Genomic DNA, 17,142 nt, shown 5'->3' with positions numbered 1-17,142 from the left:
AGCAGGAAGGTGAAGGGAAAGGACATAATCGCTGACCTGCTGGATAGCAGCTGCATCGGTGTCTGGATCTATAAAGATTACAAAGGAAAGTCAGATAAAGAGCCCATGAGATTATATCTTCCATTCAATTCCATAGCAAGCATTCACATTATACAGAAGTTGTCATAAAACCTAGGAGTTTAAATCAAACCAAATGACATAGATATTGGATAGTTAGGAGCAGCCAAGTCTATTTCTCTTCTGAACAAAGAAATAGGCCAAGTCTTGGCAGATACTGTTACTTAGCCATACAGAAAGCTCAGCCTTTCTGTGGTGACTCAGGTTACAAAGACTTTCCAAATGTGGATAAATACAAATTATTTTTGGGAATAAAACAACTAGAAAGTTATTTCTGTATCTAATTTGGATTTGTAGAGTATGTTGGATTTGTAGAGTAAGTATGTTGCACTTTTTTCAAAGCCAAAATGGACAAGAACATGTGGGGAGCCTGAGAGGAGAATGGCATTTAGGAGAGTTAGGAAGGATACAGATCCTGCCATTATAGACAAATTACATGCTTGACATTAAAGTGCATAAGAAACCCTTGACAGTCTTTTATTTTCTTAATATGAAAACAGTTTTAGGAAGATGTGATTTGAGTGGAGGGACAGCACTACACCGCACTGATTCTTAGTTCAGAAGTGAAGCTGGATCTTCAAGCAAAAACACACAAAACCACTAAAATCTTCAAAATACTTGTGAACTTCTGAATGCCATTTAATAGGAGACAAACTAGGGGAGGCCTCCTTGCCTGCTCATGAGCTTACCAGAAGCATCTGGCTGGCTACTGTTAGAAACAGGATGCTGGACTAGATGAACACTTGCTCTGATCCAGCATGGATCTTCTTGTGTTTCTTATGGAATTGGATTACTTCTGCTGTGATTCTTTACCACTGTGCCATTACCCATGGTCCCCATGGAGTTAGAAAAGGCCCGCAGAAGAAAGGGTAGGGCATTGTCTCAGTGGTAAATAATCTGCTTTACATGCAGAAAATCCCAGGTTGAATCCTCAGCATCTCTGGCTAAAAGAAATCAGATTGTAGCTGTTATGAAAGACCTGTACCTGAGATCTTGGACAGCTACCACCAGACAAACTATATGACCTGGATAGATTCAGGATCTGGCTCAGTATAAGGCAGTTTCATGTGTCCATGTGACCAAAAGAAACCCCAAAAGGTACAATGATTTGGTTACTGTTTAAGGACTAGGCCATATTGTCCCCTCATTAACAACACTAAGTTGTCTTGGTCATGACTCCAATAAGTTATGCAGTTACCTGAAATTAACATAAATAAAAACTACCTGATCTTCTGGGTATGGAACAGGGGTCAATGGGTGTGTGGGGGAAGGTATCTGTGAATTTCCTGCATTGTGAAGGGGGTTGGACTAGATGACCCTGGAGGTCCCTTCCGCTCTATGATTCTAAAGACGTTGAGTTATCCTGAATCAGACCAATGGTCCTGCAACATCAGTGTTGTCTATTCAGACTGCCAGGAGCTCTCCAGGGTCTCAGGTAGAGGTCTTGCCCATCACTTACTTCCTGATCCTTTTAACTGGAAATGTCATGGACTGAACCTAGGACTTTCTGCATGCCAAGCAGATGTTCTGCCACTGAACCACAGCCCCTCTCCAATTTGCAAATGTTTTTTCCCTAATTCACATGTATTTAGTTCAGATTCACAATGGACAACAGAAGCCTTTATTAAATTTGGTCTAATGGCAGTATAGAGCTATTTAAAATGTCATGGGTGTACAGTCAAGATTTGAATCGATGCAAAAAATATAATGCCAAGAGACTTCCATCTTGCGAGACATGTAAGCTAAACTTTTGGAAGCAGTTCTAAGCTTAGCATGTCCTTTCTCTAAACTACAGAAGCATATTGCCTTTCTATTTCTCATGAGATGTGGCCTTGATTTGAAAGAGAGTTCCAGCATGTTTTAAGTGGAACACAGGAAGTAGCCCACCTGATAACCTTTTGAATAAAGCTTTGAGCACGACTGCTATTATGCAGAATAGATTCTATTTCAGTACAGAGGAGGGAAATCAGACAATGGTCAGAAAACATTGTGTATGAACACATGTATAAAAAGGTAGGACTGCCAACATAATGCCGTTTGTCAGAGTTGAAGGGATTATATTGTAATATGCAGCCTTAAATAGTTCCTAAAGTTTTAATCAATTAATTGGCCTAATAAGTGGTACAATTTCACTTGTTCTGTGCTGCTCAACACAAAACCAGTAATTTTAGAGAAGGGGATCTAATGGCAAGGAGTAATTTGCCTAAAAACCACACAGGAAGTCTGTGGAAGAATAAAGAAATAATGCTACAACTGACATAATCTGTTTTATTCAAAATAAAATTGGGGGTATTGTGGCCCAGTAGCACCCATAACATAAAGCACTGAACACGTGGCCTGCCACATAGGTATAATAAAAGCATAATGTACTGTACTACAAACATATAAGATATTAAGATCTCAAATAAATGCAAGGCTGAGAGCAATTAAAAAACACCCATTTGTGTGTGTGTGTTTGCGTCTATATATTAATTTATGACTTTAAAAGATTAAAGTACGTTGTTGGTTTTTTAAAAAAGAAAGGAAGTGTACTATGTAGTATTTTTTAAAAGGTAATTAAATCTCTAAAAAAACATTTTAAAGTCATTAAATAAGATGATGAGCTTTCCTCTAGACTTCTGTTTAGTTGATAGCATCAGCTAAAGATGCCTCTTTGGGTGCTATTGATCGCTAGAAAATGCTTGCTTAAATGAACAGTGTTGTTGTTTTTAAGAATAGTTGGTTGCTGCTAGCTTGCTTGTGTGCAGCCTAGAGAGAAAATGTTTACCAGCTAGAATGAAGCCAAGGCAAGAGACAGAAGTCTCGGTTTTTCAGCTGGGGGGTAGTGTATGGGGGAAGGGGTTCCTGAGGGCAAACTATCTAGTTTTGTTCAGTTGTCACTGCTATAAAGACTAGCATTGGCTTACCTGGGTGCCTGCCTCTTCCTCATGCTCAATTTGCAATTTGCAAAGAAACAGATTCCACAGAAACACAATATGTTTCTAGTACTTCCTTACAAGTACAATGACCTGTGGAAAAGATGCCCCTGGAACTTCTTAGAGGTCAGGGGAGCTCAGCATTTTCACAGCATTGAGGGGAAAAGTGAACACACAAAATGAAAATATACTTGTCATTGCAAAAGCCAAGTTACACTAAGGTTCTCAGGTACCCACTGGAGGTGAAACATCTCCCACTCCCAGTTCCCATTGCTTGTTGCCATTCTGGTGGCTGGCTTGAGAAAGATAAAGTAATTAAATAAATAATAAAGGTGATTTCTTGAAGTATATGACATCACGCCAACAGAGCCCCCATGTCTGCAGTCCCCACTTATATAACGCATACATATCCCAACATGCCCAGCTCTGACCCATCTATGAGGAAGTGTTTACTTATATGCATGATCATTGGGTCAGTATCCCTTATTCTCAAGGGATAGGACAGCAGGCATCACACATGTCAAATAAATCGTGGCCTTTGGGATAATTTCCATTTTGAAGTGTTTGCAGCATGTCTATTTGTGGTTATTGCAGTTGTTTGGGTTGGACACTCCATCCTCCAGCTTCTATCCGGTTATTGTCACCACCATATTTAGATACATGTTGCTTTAAATACTGCCTTCTGACCTTACCAGAGAGAAAGTTGCGAACTTGGCGGATAAACTGCTGAGCACGTCGGATGTCTCCATCTATCTGTGTCCTGGTTGTGCTCATTTTGTCACCCAGACTTCGGGCACTTGTTTGGATCTGGTTGGCAGCTACTTCAGCAGATCTTATCTGTTAACATGGCAAGCAGAGTCAGTGTCCATAGGATATTTAATTATTTATTTATTCATGATTAAATTGGCTTTTGTCCTGAAAAAAGAAGACCCTAAATGGAGTACAGGACACCCTTAAAACTTCTACTACTAATTGCAGGGGTGTCGTTCAACAGGATTCTCTATTCCCTGTTTCTTGGCCTCCCTAACCAACCTCAAAGTAGGGCCTGGAGGTCTCCTGGAATAGTAGCTGACCTCTAGACTACAGAAGTTAAGTCTCCTGGAGAAAACAGCAGCTTCAAAGCACGGACTCTGGAGTATCACATACCCACTGAGCTCTCTCCCCAAATTCAACCATCCCCAGAAACTGCTCCCAGATCTCCAGGAATCCCAGGCCAGAGTTGGTAACTCAACCCATTCCTCAGTTACCTGCCTTCTATCACTAGGGGTGGGGGAGAGCTAATTTTCAAAAAGAAGCATTGAAAAGATTTATGGGATTTTTTAAAAAAGAAAAGGAACAGAGCTGTAATCATCACCACACAGCAGCAAAGTATTCTTTGAGGTTTGTACAATTCCAGTGTGGCATCATGACCCCTTGCATTACGCTCATTTACAGGGCAATGTTATCATGCCATTTGCTCCACACACTGCAGTTTGGTACAGGAGAGATGAAGCCTCAGATTGGTTGCTGAATGACTGACATTCAGCAATTGTGCTAGTACAGATGTACAACAATTCAAACTAAAAAGTTACATAAATTGGGATTAGATTATAACAAGTGGAGACCCACAAGAAATTTGGGGGATGGTTATTCCATTTCTCACACCTTTGCTTCCTCCCCTCTCCCTCCCTCACACTCTTTCTCCCTTCTGTTCCATCTTTTCTTACTCTCTCTCTCTCCTCCATGCATGTTACTTTATCCCCTCATCATTCTCTTTCTTTTTCTGCCTCCCCACCTCATCACTTTTTCCCTTTCTGCCCCCATCACTCTCCCAGCCTCCTGCCTGTTTCCTCCCCTATCCCACACAGTGGCAGCGGCAGCAGCAGCAGTGGCAGCACTCTGGGAATCACAATGGATCTCCCAGCTACAGTAATCAATTCACCTTAGGGCTGCCAGCTCCAGGTTGGGAAATTCCTGGAGATTTGGGGGTGGAGCCTTGGGACAGTGAGGCTTGGGGCCAGAAGAAGCCTCAGCAGGGTATAATGCCATAGTCTCAACCCTCCAAAGCAGCCATTTTATCCAGAGGAACTGATCTCTGTCACCTGGACAACAGTTGTCATTCTGGGTGATCTCCAGCCCTCACCTGGAGGCTGGCAATGGTAGTTCTTGAAAATGGCTGGATTGGAGGGTGGTGTCATTATACTGGTCTGAAGTTCCTCACCTCCTCAAACCCCACCCTCCCTAGGCTCCACCCCTCAAATGTCCAGGAATTTCCCAGCCTGGAGTTGGCAACCGTATTTCTTTCCCACCCAACAGCCAACCTATCTTTATCTGCCTTAATCTGTCTTCAGCTTTCCATCTCCACCCCCTCCTCCACAGTCTCTACCTAGGAAAATCACAGTCTTCACCACTATGGGGACCAAAGCAGCTTCTTTATTCTCTCCTCCTTTTTATCTGCACAACAATCCTGTGAGGTTGGTTAGGCTGAAAGTATGTGACTGGTCCAAAATCACCCAGTACGCTTCCACTGCAAGATGGGGATCTGAATCTGGGTCTCAGAGACCTTAATCTGAAGCTCTAACTAATGGCTAACTAGTGGCTGCTAATGAACAGTAGCAAGCAGCCGGGCCTATTTGAGTCATGCAAATCAGGTGGCATCAAGTCACTCAGAGGGTGCTGCCTAGGGATGCCAGCCTCCAGGTGGGCCCTGGGGATCCCCTGGAATTGCTGCTCATCTCCAGACTACAGAGATAACTTTCCATGGAGAAAATGGATGCTTTGGAGGGTAGACTCTATGGCATTGTAGCTCACTGAGGTCCCTGCCCCCCCCAGGGTCCACCCCCAAATCTCCAGGAGTTTCCCAACCTGGATCTGGCCACCTTACCCCCCATCTCCTGCTGGTGGCCCGGGGAGACCTGGCAACCCTAGACTGCTACCAGGCCAAGGGGTGCCACCACCAAGTGGGACCTGGAGACGCCTCAGAATTACAACTGAACTCTAGACAGCAGAAACTTGTCTCCCTGGAGAAAATGGCTGCTTTGGAGGGTGGATTTTGTGGCATTATATCCAGCTGAGGCCACTCCCTTCCCTAAACCCACCCCTCCTCCTTAGACTCCACCACAAAACCTCTAGGAATTCCCCAGCCTGGCACTGGCAACCTCTGTCAGGCCTGGCCCCAAGGCTCCCTCCCTCAAAGGCCAAAATAGGCTTGGAATGTACACTCCCCTCTCCCCCTGCCTTTTACTGATGGAGCCAGTTACAAGCGCCCCCCCCACCCATGTTCTAATCTCTCACCATTGATTCCTGGAGTAAGTGGCTCCTGTGGAGGCCATTTCAAAAGGTATGGGGGGGGTCAACCCTCCCCAAGTTTTGTTTTTTGTTTTGTTTTTTGTTTTTACTTTTTGGATTTTTCTGCAGACCAGAGAGTCCTCTGAGCCTGTAGAAAAAGCTGTTGGGGGACAGTGAGCCCTCTGTTGGTGGAATTATCCACACAGAAAACAGACTTCGCTATTAGATATATAGATTACAACTGAAGATATCTGTTCCATGTTACATTTCATGACCATCATATTTACAAGTTCAGAGAACATTCACAATACACAGCATGCATTCTCCCTCACCCTCACCCAATTTCCCCCACCTCAACTCTGTTCTGAACACCTACCATCTGTGTGGCCTCCTGTAGTCGAATGCTTAACTTATGGATCTCTTGGGCAGTTTTCCTGGCAGTTTGGATGGAGCTGCCAGCACGCAAGAAGATCCCTCTACAATCAAAACCTGGGCCACATTCTGTAGCATTTTGCTGAGGACACAATTCTCCAAGACATTCTCCAGGACTGCAAGTCTCTGATCTGATGCTGTTGCACATCTAAACAAAGAAGCCACAACATCAACTGAGCTATGCAATCAACAGGACAAAAATCTCAAACAATTCAAGGAGCTAAAAATCTTAACATGGTCACAAGGCCATTTTATTTCATACATTGTCATTGGGAGCCTTTGGGGTTTACACATATTTAACTGCTTGTGTTCATAATCCACTGGTTACTTTTATACTAGTTCAAGCTGTTTATTAAACTGACCCCAAATTAACATTGAACATTGTGCACATTTAATGGGAAAGATTCACCATGAAGTAACAGAAAATGGTATGAAAAATAAAGACTTATAGATGGGGGTGGATTGGTCATTAAGGGAAAGTCCTGAGTAAATAATGCTGAGTATATAATCTTGAACAGAAGAAATACTGCCATAGCAACAATCAAACTAAGCACCCAAAGAGAGAAGAGACCACACCCTGCTAAATTTCTGCCTCAGTTTCCAACGTTACTTGGATACATATGAGGTGGAGTCCTGGAGTTTCAGAGGTAACTAGAATTGCTGACATCCCTACCACCCCACCCAATACATTCGTTTTCATTTGAAAACACATCTTGAAAAAAAAAGAAAGATGAGTGGTTGGTGATTTTCATGGCAACAGATGTTGGTATGAGTCTCCATGGCAATATCAGAACAACAAAAATGAAGAATAAAAATGAGAGACCTTGGCTAATAACGAGGGGTCGTTTTGTAGAAAAAGAGCTAGGGGAACTCATTAGCATAACTCATTAGCATATGCCACACTCCCTGACATCACTGGAAGTGTGTCATAAGGCCACACACCCCACCCCCAACGGTCCCGGCCGCCGGCGCTGGCCTTGCAGCTCCACTGCCGAGCCCCATGAAGGGCCCGGCGGTGGACCTGCAAGGCTGGCAGGAGTGCAAGGAAGCCCCGCGAAGACCCTCCCTGGCCCCAGGCAGGCAGGGGTGGGGAGAGGCAGGGAGGAAGCAACTTACCCTCCCTCTTCTCCTGCCTCCTCCTGGCTGAATGAGGGCCGGAAGCGGGGCGGCCAAAAGCAGGGGGCGGGGCTTCATCATGTGCCCCCCCCCCGGTCCCTCCCCCGGGGGAACTGCGATCCCCCCAGAAATGACCTCTGCTAATAACATCTACAGCCACTTAGTTCTCAGTGAGAACCATGAGGAACAAATTTCATTGGTTACCAAACAGAACAATAAGAAGTTTAGCAAGGCTCAAGCTGAGGTTACGTTAATTTCACCTTATTAATAACTGGAGTCAAGTTTGGAGAGAAGGCCAATTCTCCCTGCAGAGCCTCCAATCCTGAGCCATGGTCTGTAAGACCGCTTTCTAGCTCCTCGGTTTTTTCCCTGTTTTGCATGGATTGAGCCAGCAGCCTAGAAGATCCAGCTATGCGCATGCTGGCGTTGGAAGACGTCTGGTGCGATGAGCTGACAGTCTTGAATGACATTGTGGGAGCAAAGAAAAACGCAGTACGCAGTATGAATGGCTCCGTGACTCATAAATGCAGCATTATTTCCCAAACTCTCGATACTTAATTTTACCTGGAGGTGGGGGGGGGGGACGGAAGGATGTACTAGAGCTGTGAATCACAAGAATGTCAACAGAAAAGTACTCGTCAATCACCTTTCACATCTACAGTCTCCATTTGTAATGAATTTTAAAAAGAATGCATCGAGGCAGAAAAAAGAGATGGGAACCGGATATACATGACACAAAATGGAGTGCCTGCTACATCTGGCTCCATGTGGCCATTCTGTCATATCTCCCTCCATTAGAGCCAGGAAAGGAGGCATTCTTGAAGCTGCTGCAGTAATTAATCTAACAATTCAATCCAACTGGAATGTTCCAGCATCAAATTGAATTACGTCTTAAATAAGAGCAAACAGATTAGCCAATGGCTTAACTATGACAATGTTGTGGAAAACCCTGACACAATATTTGCAATTTCTTTACTATCCCAAGTTAAATTTCAATCTATCTTGGGTGAGCCAAATGTCTCCCCCCCACACACACACACACATCTGGTTTTGATAGCATAAGTCAATGGGATGTAACCAACAATCTATGAATGGAATGGGAAGTTGTCCCATATTACTCCTTGTTCTACAGTCCCTCCCAGTCCCAGGAAACATCATTCTGGGACCTGTGTGTAGGAATAGTTGCACTGGGTGGTGGTGGCTAGAGTGTGCTTCCTCTTTTGCTAGCACATTTCCACTAAAGAAAGTGGGCGATTTCATCCCCTCATCCCCCTCACTCTAGCCTCCCTACCCAAATGGTTATTCATCCATAACCCAGGAATGACTTTTCCAGGGCTGGAAGGAATGCAGGATCAGAGAAGAACGTAGGAAAACTCTATGTGCTTTCCGTACATAGGTGGTTAAGCTATAGGTCAGTGAGATGGGTGTCGGGGGGGGGGGTGCTTTCCATTTTCCAAAAACATAAATTTACTGGGGGGTTTTAATATACCCGGAAAGATACACACTTCTAATTAGTCAGCAAGAGGCCTAGAGTGATTTCGGAGTGACCTTTTCCCCTCCCCCACTAAAATCATTTCAGTGGATTCCCTTGCTAGTGTGTTTCAAAATTCCCTAACCCTGTTTCAGACACCCACAACCTGGATACACATTTTGACATGTGGAGGAATGTTTCATTTGTTTAAATTCTCCCCTCCCTTGCTTTCATATTTAATAACTTCATTTCAGAGAAAAGGTTGGTAACCCTACAGACAAATCATCAAGGCCTCAAGCAAACATTCGACTGAGCTTTGTTTCCTAGGTTGTGACAAGAGTTCTCCTCTCTCACACCCATCACAATAATAGAAGGCAGACAAATACAACTCAATCTCTCTATGAACAACTACAGTGATATTCAATTAGGAGTAAACCCTTGTGAACTCAAGAACTTTTATCCTTTACAATTAAAAGCGCACTAATTGCAAAAATGTGTTTCAATAACCTGGTAGATACTTTGTGTGTGAGTGTGCCTGTGTGTTTTAAGCTCACATGAATTTAAAACCATAAACCAAGATTCTAAACTGGAATTAAACCAAGGCTCCACACCCCAGAATGAGGAGAGTAAACAAACTCCAGTTCAGCAAGGTGAAAGTGTTTGGATATATTGACAAACTGGAACTTGATCAGGCACTGAAGCTGTGGATCCAGTTCCGTGTGCAAAGGGAGATGAGAGGAGCAAGAAAAGTGCATGAGCAGTTTGTTGTGTCATCTGAGTGCAACTTTGGCTGATGTTCTTCCTTTTTTTAACAGCACTACAGTATGTTGCACTACAGTATTTGCAACCGGTTTGCCTTGCCCACACAGGACAATCCAGTTGTGAACAACTCATATAGGTGCAATATCATGCTGTGCATAGACACAGCCAATGAGACTGGTGTATGGAAACATTAATGGTACCTCTACTTTACAAGCAAAACTATTATTACTAATTTCTTTCTTAAAGGGCATTTTCATACATGAAACTGCAAGAAACTCTCTGAACTTCCCATGTGTGAATGCTGTTAATATGGGACAGAAAGTGGAAGAGAGACATCTTGAAATAAAAAGATACATTTTTGCCAGCATAAATTTCATTTGTGGTCCACAGTCATAGAGAAAAGCATTGAATGTTATTATTTATGTATTTATTTCTTATCAAAAATACTCAAGGCTAGAGACAGACAACAGTTTTGAAGATAGGTGACGGCTGAATGGTTGCCCTTGATGCAAACAACTCATTTGTCTGATGGTAAACACTACCCCCCCCCAAAAAAAAGGGGCACCACTGTGGAGACAAAAGTTTGATCTTTTTTTGTAGCCATGAGAAAAGACATCCATAATCTACCTTCAACCCTAAATGGTTTACAGTTTTATAGAGATAAAACACTGCCTGTGGATTGGTCAGAGTTTCTTCCAAGAGATTTTAGGAAATATAGTTTTGTAAGAGTGTACAGAATACTCCCAAAGTTCATTCATTCATAGTGCTGCAGTCTTCAAGGATTATCACTGTTCTGACCTGTTTTCACTGTGGGACTGTAAAAATGAAATGTGAAAGACTGCCATTTCTGAGCTCTTAAAGAGACTGCCATACAATTCTTCACTATCTAAGACAGGGTTCAAAAGTATCAATATGGACCTCTTTTAAAATCAAGCATTTGCCCCCATTCACAGCAGTTGAACATCCACCACAAATCAAGAAAAGAAAATACCTGACAAATCTGTACTGCGACTAGTTTCAAACTGGGCTTTCTTATTTTGGTATTCTGTGGTAATCAGAAGCAGGCTTCTAGCAAGAGCATCCATGTCTGTGGTTAAGGAGGAGATTTCATCCATAAGAGGTATCTCATATCTTAAACCCGCAAGGGTCTGCCTGAAATCATACAACAAAACACATACTTATGGCACAGGCAGGAGAAAGTGGTGTGCGAGCTAGGAGCAGCAGCACCCCCACACACACACACACACATGCATGGAGGACTACCTGCGCCACAAGCTGCAGGTGGGCAAGAAAAAGAGCAGAGCTTGAGCGATGCCCAGCAACCCCTACAGCAGGAGGAAGGGGGAGCAGATAGGACAAGTCCTCTCACATGTCAGCATGTTCCTCCCCCCACCATGTCAGAAGCAGCTTCTCACTCTCTGTTTCTCTCAACCCCACTCTGCCCATGTTAGCATTCTGAAGCCAGTATCCTACTTTTCTAGACTAAAGGGTTTGAGCTTGAGGCCTATATTTCACCAGCAAGGTGTTCCTGAGGTGTTAGATGAAGGGGGGAAAGCATAGCAAGCACACTGCCCTACAGAATTCTTAATTTAAACAAACAAAGGCTGAAGTCACAGCCTATATTTCACCAGCAAGGTGTTCCTGAGGTGTTAGATAAAGGGGGAAAAGCATAGCAAGCACACTGCCCTACCGAATTCTTAATTTAAATAAAGGCTGAAGTCACGGTAAAAGGCGAGACAACTGATTCAAACCCATAATCAGTTCTACTGTATAACTTAATTTGCAAACTATTTTACAGTCTGTACCCTGGAAAAAACTGAGGTGTGTCATTCATATTCTCATTTTCTACATGAGGAAATAGAAGATAGCCACTTTCCTGAAGATAGCCAGTAACTAAAGACAAATTCCAGACCATGTTCCCAGCTCATGTGAAAAATACTTTTAGTAGTAATACACATGGGGCTCTTTTCTGCATACCATGGGCATCTAGTGTTAACAGCTGCAGCTGGCAACTCAGCAGAAGATGCTGTGGGATTGGGGGCAGGGACAGTCATTTCTTGTGCAAAACCAGAAGTGATATCATCATGTTGGGGCAACACTCTAGACTTTGCCCCCAACTCTATGGTTAATTTGATACCAGCAGGCCCCCCAATTTTTCTCCTGCCAGTTTGTGAAGCAGCTGCAGGGAATGGGAGCCAATGTCAGCCACAGGGCTAATGCCCTGTAGGCATCCCTTATTTATCGCAGGTAAAAAGTAAGAAAACACGGTTTACCGGAGTGTAGCAATTGTACTGGCCACCTGATCCAGTCCCTGCTTTGTTATAAGAGGATTTCCCAGGATCCCTTGGATGTGCTGAACTTCACTTTCTGCTTCCAAGAGGCGGGTACTGAAGCCAGAGCTTAGCGTTCCCAGTTGTAGCCGCTGTGTGGAGTTTTTCAAGGTGGCCTGGCGCAAACCAAACCTATCGATGTCCTCATCATAAGCCTGGAAGCAGGGGTGGCATGCCTCACAGCTGTCATAATTGCCACAGTAACCTCGCTGACACTGGTCACAGCGGGCTCCAGTAAAGCCAGGGTGGCATAGGCAGCTGCCTGTCAGCTTGTCACAGCCCACCTCCTCTGTGCCCCGGAAATTACAGTCACATGCTATTGAGGGGGAAGACAAAGAGAAAGGCATGAAACTCTCAAAAATGTTTAAGTGGCTTGCTGGTGGTAGACTAACAGTGTACCCTAAGCAAAGGTATACCCTTCTAAGGCCCAAACTATGTTCCTTACAAGTTACATGTAATCACCACAGGGACTTGCAGCAGGATGCAAGCTGTGAGTTTTCCATGGGATCTCAATTCTGAAGCACTTCAGGGGTCCAATTTGGATCAGGACCATGGCACGGGGCAGAAGGGGCTGTGCCATTTTCCCAACTTGAAAAGCTTCGTTGGGGAAGGGGCTTTACTTGCCCTGTGAGGGGAGCTGCATGTGCAATTATTGCACATTTTTTACAACAGTAATATTTGAGGTAAAAAAAATTGTTATGTGAAAGTGTTACACTGTTATTAACATCAAATAGAATAAATGACTGCTTATAAGATATATATCCCCAGAGCCTCTGTGACATTTATCTTGCTCTTTCAGAAAAGGTAAACCAGGCTGCTAAGAAGCAGGACAGGTTTCAAGTACAAAAGAAGGGAAGCAGAAGGAAAAGTGTCCTTCGTGTATAACAAGGCCGAGTTCAGACTGACAGTTTGCCCCGATATAGGCACGAGCCAGAAACGTTTCACAAACGGATTAAAGGGGCCGTTCACACAGGTACATCTGTCAGGCGTTCCCCAGCCGTACTCAACCCGTCTTGTAATGCTTCCCTCCCGAAGTTAAAAGATACCAGGTGAAGTGGTATCAAACCCTAGAAAGTGTGATTATCCCACATCCATCCCACTTCCCAGAAGTGTGAATGCGAAAAGCCACGATACGGTAGGGGTGTGCTTATGCGCATGAGCGCACATAACCGGATGACCAGAAAAAGCCGCTTACAGCTGCGCCTCTGGGCCAACAGTGTGAACGCTCCCTTACCCCTCCTCCCTAGTATGCTCCCACATCAGTCGGTGCAGTGTGACTGGGAAAACCCGGAACAGTTTGTTCCGGGTCTTTTTTGCCACAACTCCCTCCTGCTTCAAACTGCCAGTCTGAACTTAGCCCAAGTTTCCTTGTTTCACAGTTCCACAGGAGACACTCCTCACAACTCCAGAGATATCAAGCAGTTCCAACATTCTGCTCTTAAAATTGTTTTCAAAACACTATCCTGTGCAATAATAAGGAAAACTTAAACAGGCCATATCAAGAGGGCAGGGGAGCAGAGTTGCAATGGATATATGGCAAGACGTGGAAGAGAAAAAAACTACCAAGTATCAACAGCAAGGTCTTGGGCCTATGTAAAGGAACCAGGTGGATGCAACCTGTATCCCTTACCTCTGCATCCTGTCCTGACATCTCCATAAGTCTGTTCTGGGCAAAACCGTATTTCAGAAGCAGAACATGTCAGACCCCCGTAGCCTTCTCTGCATGGGCACTGCCCTGTGAACTGCAGCAAGAGAGGTGGGGAGAAAGAGAGAGACAAGCAGTCAGAAATTTCTTCAACACAATGCCACAGGACTGGCTTTACTAATTTGGAGGACAACTGACTAGACCAGAAGATGTTCCAAATCCGACCACAAAACAAGTGGACTACTCTATCCCTTCCAAGAAGACTGGCTGATGTGAAGGATTCCAGGCAACCTGCTGCTTCAAACATCAGGCTGAGATGCCTGCCTATGGGCGTTAAACTCACAATAAGCACTTCAGCTTGCAGGGCATGGGTGCCCTTTCTTCATATACTGTCTCCTAGGAACACTGTAGTAAAGCCAGCTGCAAAGCCCAGTAGGAGACATTATGCCAAGATACGGTGGAGGAGACTGCAGTTCCCAGAACATACATCAGGCAGAGCGCCTGGTGCAGGACTTGTTGGAATGTTCCCACTTCTTTAAAATAATACCATTCCCTATACATACACAAAACAAACCTAGTCTATATAGGCTCAGCTTTTGTATACTTAGAGATTTTTACTCATGGGAAAGCGTTTAAATATACGACACAACTGTTGCCAAGATGTAGACAACCTAAGTCAGGTAGAAGGTTCTGCTGAAGCAGCTTTTCTTCCCCACAGCCATGTGCAGCCCTTAATGGGCCAAACGCAGCCCTCCCCCCAAGCTATTTTGGCTCAGAAAAATAGCAGGGGGGGGGAGGCAGAGGTCCTTCCTACCCACACTGTGGTGTGAATCCAGATTGTGGCCCTGTGACAAATTGGGCCCTGTGGCTCCTTGCAGTCACGTTAGTCCATGAACTGTGGTTCTCCCGAACTGACTTCTCATCTAGTTCAGACTGGTACAATCTAAGAAAAACTTTCCCACTTGATTCTGTGTAATACATAAACTAGCTTCAATAGTTGTTGTAGAACAAAATTACTTTTCCCACTATCCATAAGACTGGAATGAGGCCCTGACAAGGATACCACAAATAGCAGCTGGCCAGAAATGTACTTCTGCTGGGCCCACACTCATGCATGGATGCCACCTCACAGCTTCCTCTTCACAGTCAATACCTCATTACATTGAGGACTGAGGGAATTCCGAGGGTCACAGTTGCAAGGCTGGCAGCCATCACCACTAGCAATTTTCCAGTGATTCGCAGCACATTTATCACACTTGTCCCCCACCACGTTGGGGAGGCAGAAGCAGCGTCCCGTCTCATCATCACAGGGTACCTTGTGGCTGCCTAAGATGTTGCAGGCACAATCTGGAAGACAAAGAAGCCGTTAGTCTTTTCAGGCCAGGGGGCAGTTATGACTGGTTCTTTTAGACGATATCGCAGGAGGTATCAAAGACATTTTACACATTATGCACAATGAGGAGGTAGGCCAGGGAGCCAGAATTATAGATTGTGCCTCTGTAGATTACGGTGATGGTCATCTAAAAGAATCCTTGTGAAAGATAGCAATATTAAATCCTTCTGCCTGTTGGGACCATTATCTAAATAGAAGGATATTGTTTCTCAATGCAGAAGCATTTAAAAACATGACACACACAAACACCTCATTGTCTGCAATCTAGGATTGAATCATCTCTGTCTATCACTATGCTCTGTGTAATGTTTTTGAACAGCTCAAAGGCTTTTTATGGTATTTTGACAGGGAAACTGTTCCTGTGCAGCTCCTTCCTTTGCCACTCAGCTAACATGAGAATGGAGGACCTAATGGATGTGCCTCTTTCCCACATCAATTTCTGGAAGGAGCGGCCTTCTGCCAGGTGACCCAAGGTTTCTAACTTTACCCAAGTGCCATAGGAAGAGGCAGCTCCCATGTCACCAACATAATATTGGTGGACTGTCTGGATTACTTCAAAAATTTAGTTTTCTGAAGTATACCTTGCTTTGAAGAGGCCATCAGCACAGGAAATGGAAGTAGAGCTGATATGTACTGAAATGTGGGTTGAGCCAGAATAGAGAGGGGATATTTGGAGGGGAAATCTGCCCCCTATAAAATATGCACCATTTGGGTGACAATTTATGGGGCCAGTGTAACAAGATGAAAATTTCTCCTGTTTGATGTTATGGCATTATCAAGAAGCCAAATTTGATTGACTGAATGGCACTACAGTATCATCAAGCCAGCTACATCTTTCTTGAGCAGCTGAATCACAGTCAGCAAGAACTGGGGGTTTTTTAAGGAAAATATGCCCAAGGCAGCTTCTGGCACCAAAGAGGTACTAAATAGAGCAAAATGGATTCTCAGTTTTTAGCACGGAAATGTTTGCCCACACACAACAACTGGGCTAAAGTCCCTGCAAATATCCTTGCAAAGGGAGAAGGGTATATGCATCACACTTCTGATAATAGAATTGGTGGGCTGTTTTGTTAGTAAAGATTTTACTATTGCTGTTATCCTCTGTAGTTCTTCAAAAATTAACTAAGTACCCACTGCCACCTGCTGGAGAGCAGCTGAAATCCATCCACATATATATTGCAAGGAGTACACATCAATCCAAAAGCATTTGCCCCTGAAATCACTAGTGCTGGACAGATATGGATCCATCCAGGATATGTTTTATGAGATGAAGCTTAGTTGAGCCTGTATTCCCCAAAGTTCTCAGCATCTGAATTACAGAGGATGAGGATTAAGTTGTACAAATCTAGGGAGGAATATAACAAGTTTTATCTCCTTCCACATGCCTAGGGGGAAACTATATAAATAATTATTTTTCTTTAAATCATACTGCAATATATGTTCACTAGGAATAAGGCCTGTTGTGGAAATAAATACAACGAGATCTAGAAAGAGGCTCTGGGAGAGTGCTCTGGCTTTGGGCAAACAGTGTCAATTTGCTGTGGCGACCTCAGCAGGGTATAATGACAGAGTCCACTATTTTCTCCAGAGGAACTGATCTCTGCTACCTGAAGAGCAGTTGTAATTTTGAGTGATCTCTAGCCCTCACCTGGAGATTGGCAACAATTGTTACCCAGGACAAAATGGCTGGTTTG

The 17,142-nt window shown here is 44.0% G+C and overlaps 1 protein-coding gene across 1 annotated transcript in view; it reads right to left on the bottom strand.

Annotated features, from left to right (window-relative positions):
• Positions 1–17,142, bottom strand: part of LAMB3 (laminin subunit beta 3) — an 84,656-nt gene that overhangs the window by 12,496 nt on the left and 55,018 nt on the right. Inside the window, exons 12-19 of the mRNA XM_015408717.1 lie at positions 15,209–15,402; positions 14,041–14,152; positions 12,354–12,726; positions 11,071–11,232; positions 8,108–8,315; positions 6,676–6,879; positions 3,725–3,869; positions 4–68 (exon numbers count right to left, since the gene is read on the bottom strand). Of these exons, the coding sequence (XP_015264203.1) occupies positions 4–68; positions 3,725–3,869; positions 6,676–6,879; positions 8,108–8,315; positions 11,071–11,232; positions 12,354–12,726; positions 14,041–14,152; positions 15,209–15,402 (1,463 nt within the window). The remainder of the gene's footprint in view (positions 1–3; positions 69–3,724; positions 3,870–6,675; positions 6,880–8,107; positions 8,316–11,070; positions 11,233–12,353; positions 12,727–14,040; positions 14,153–15,208; positions 15,403–17,142) is intronic.

Source organism: Gekko japonicus, unplaced genomic scaffold, assembly GCF_001447785.1.
Source record: "Gekko japonicus isolate JY-2015 unplaced genomic scaffold, Gekko_japonicus_V1.1 scaffold2224, whole genome shotgun sequence".
NCBI lineage: Eukaryota > Metazoa > Chordata > Lepidosauria > Squamata > Gekkonidae > Gekko > Gekko japonicus.
The sequence above is the reverse complement of the archived record's forward strand: the minus strand, read 5'-3'. Positions and strand labels throughout refer to the sequence as shown.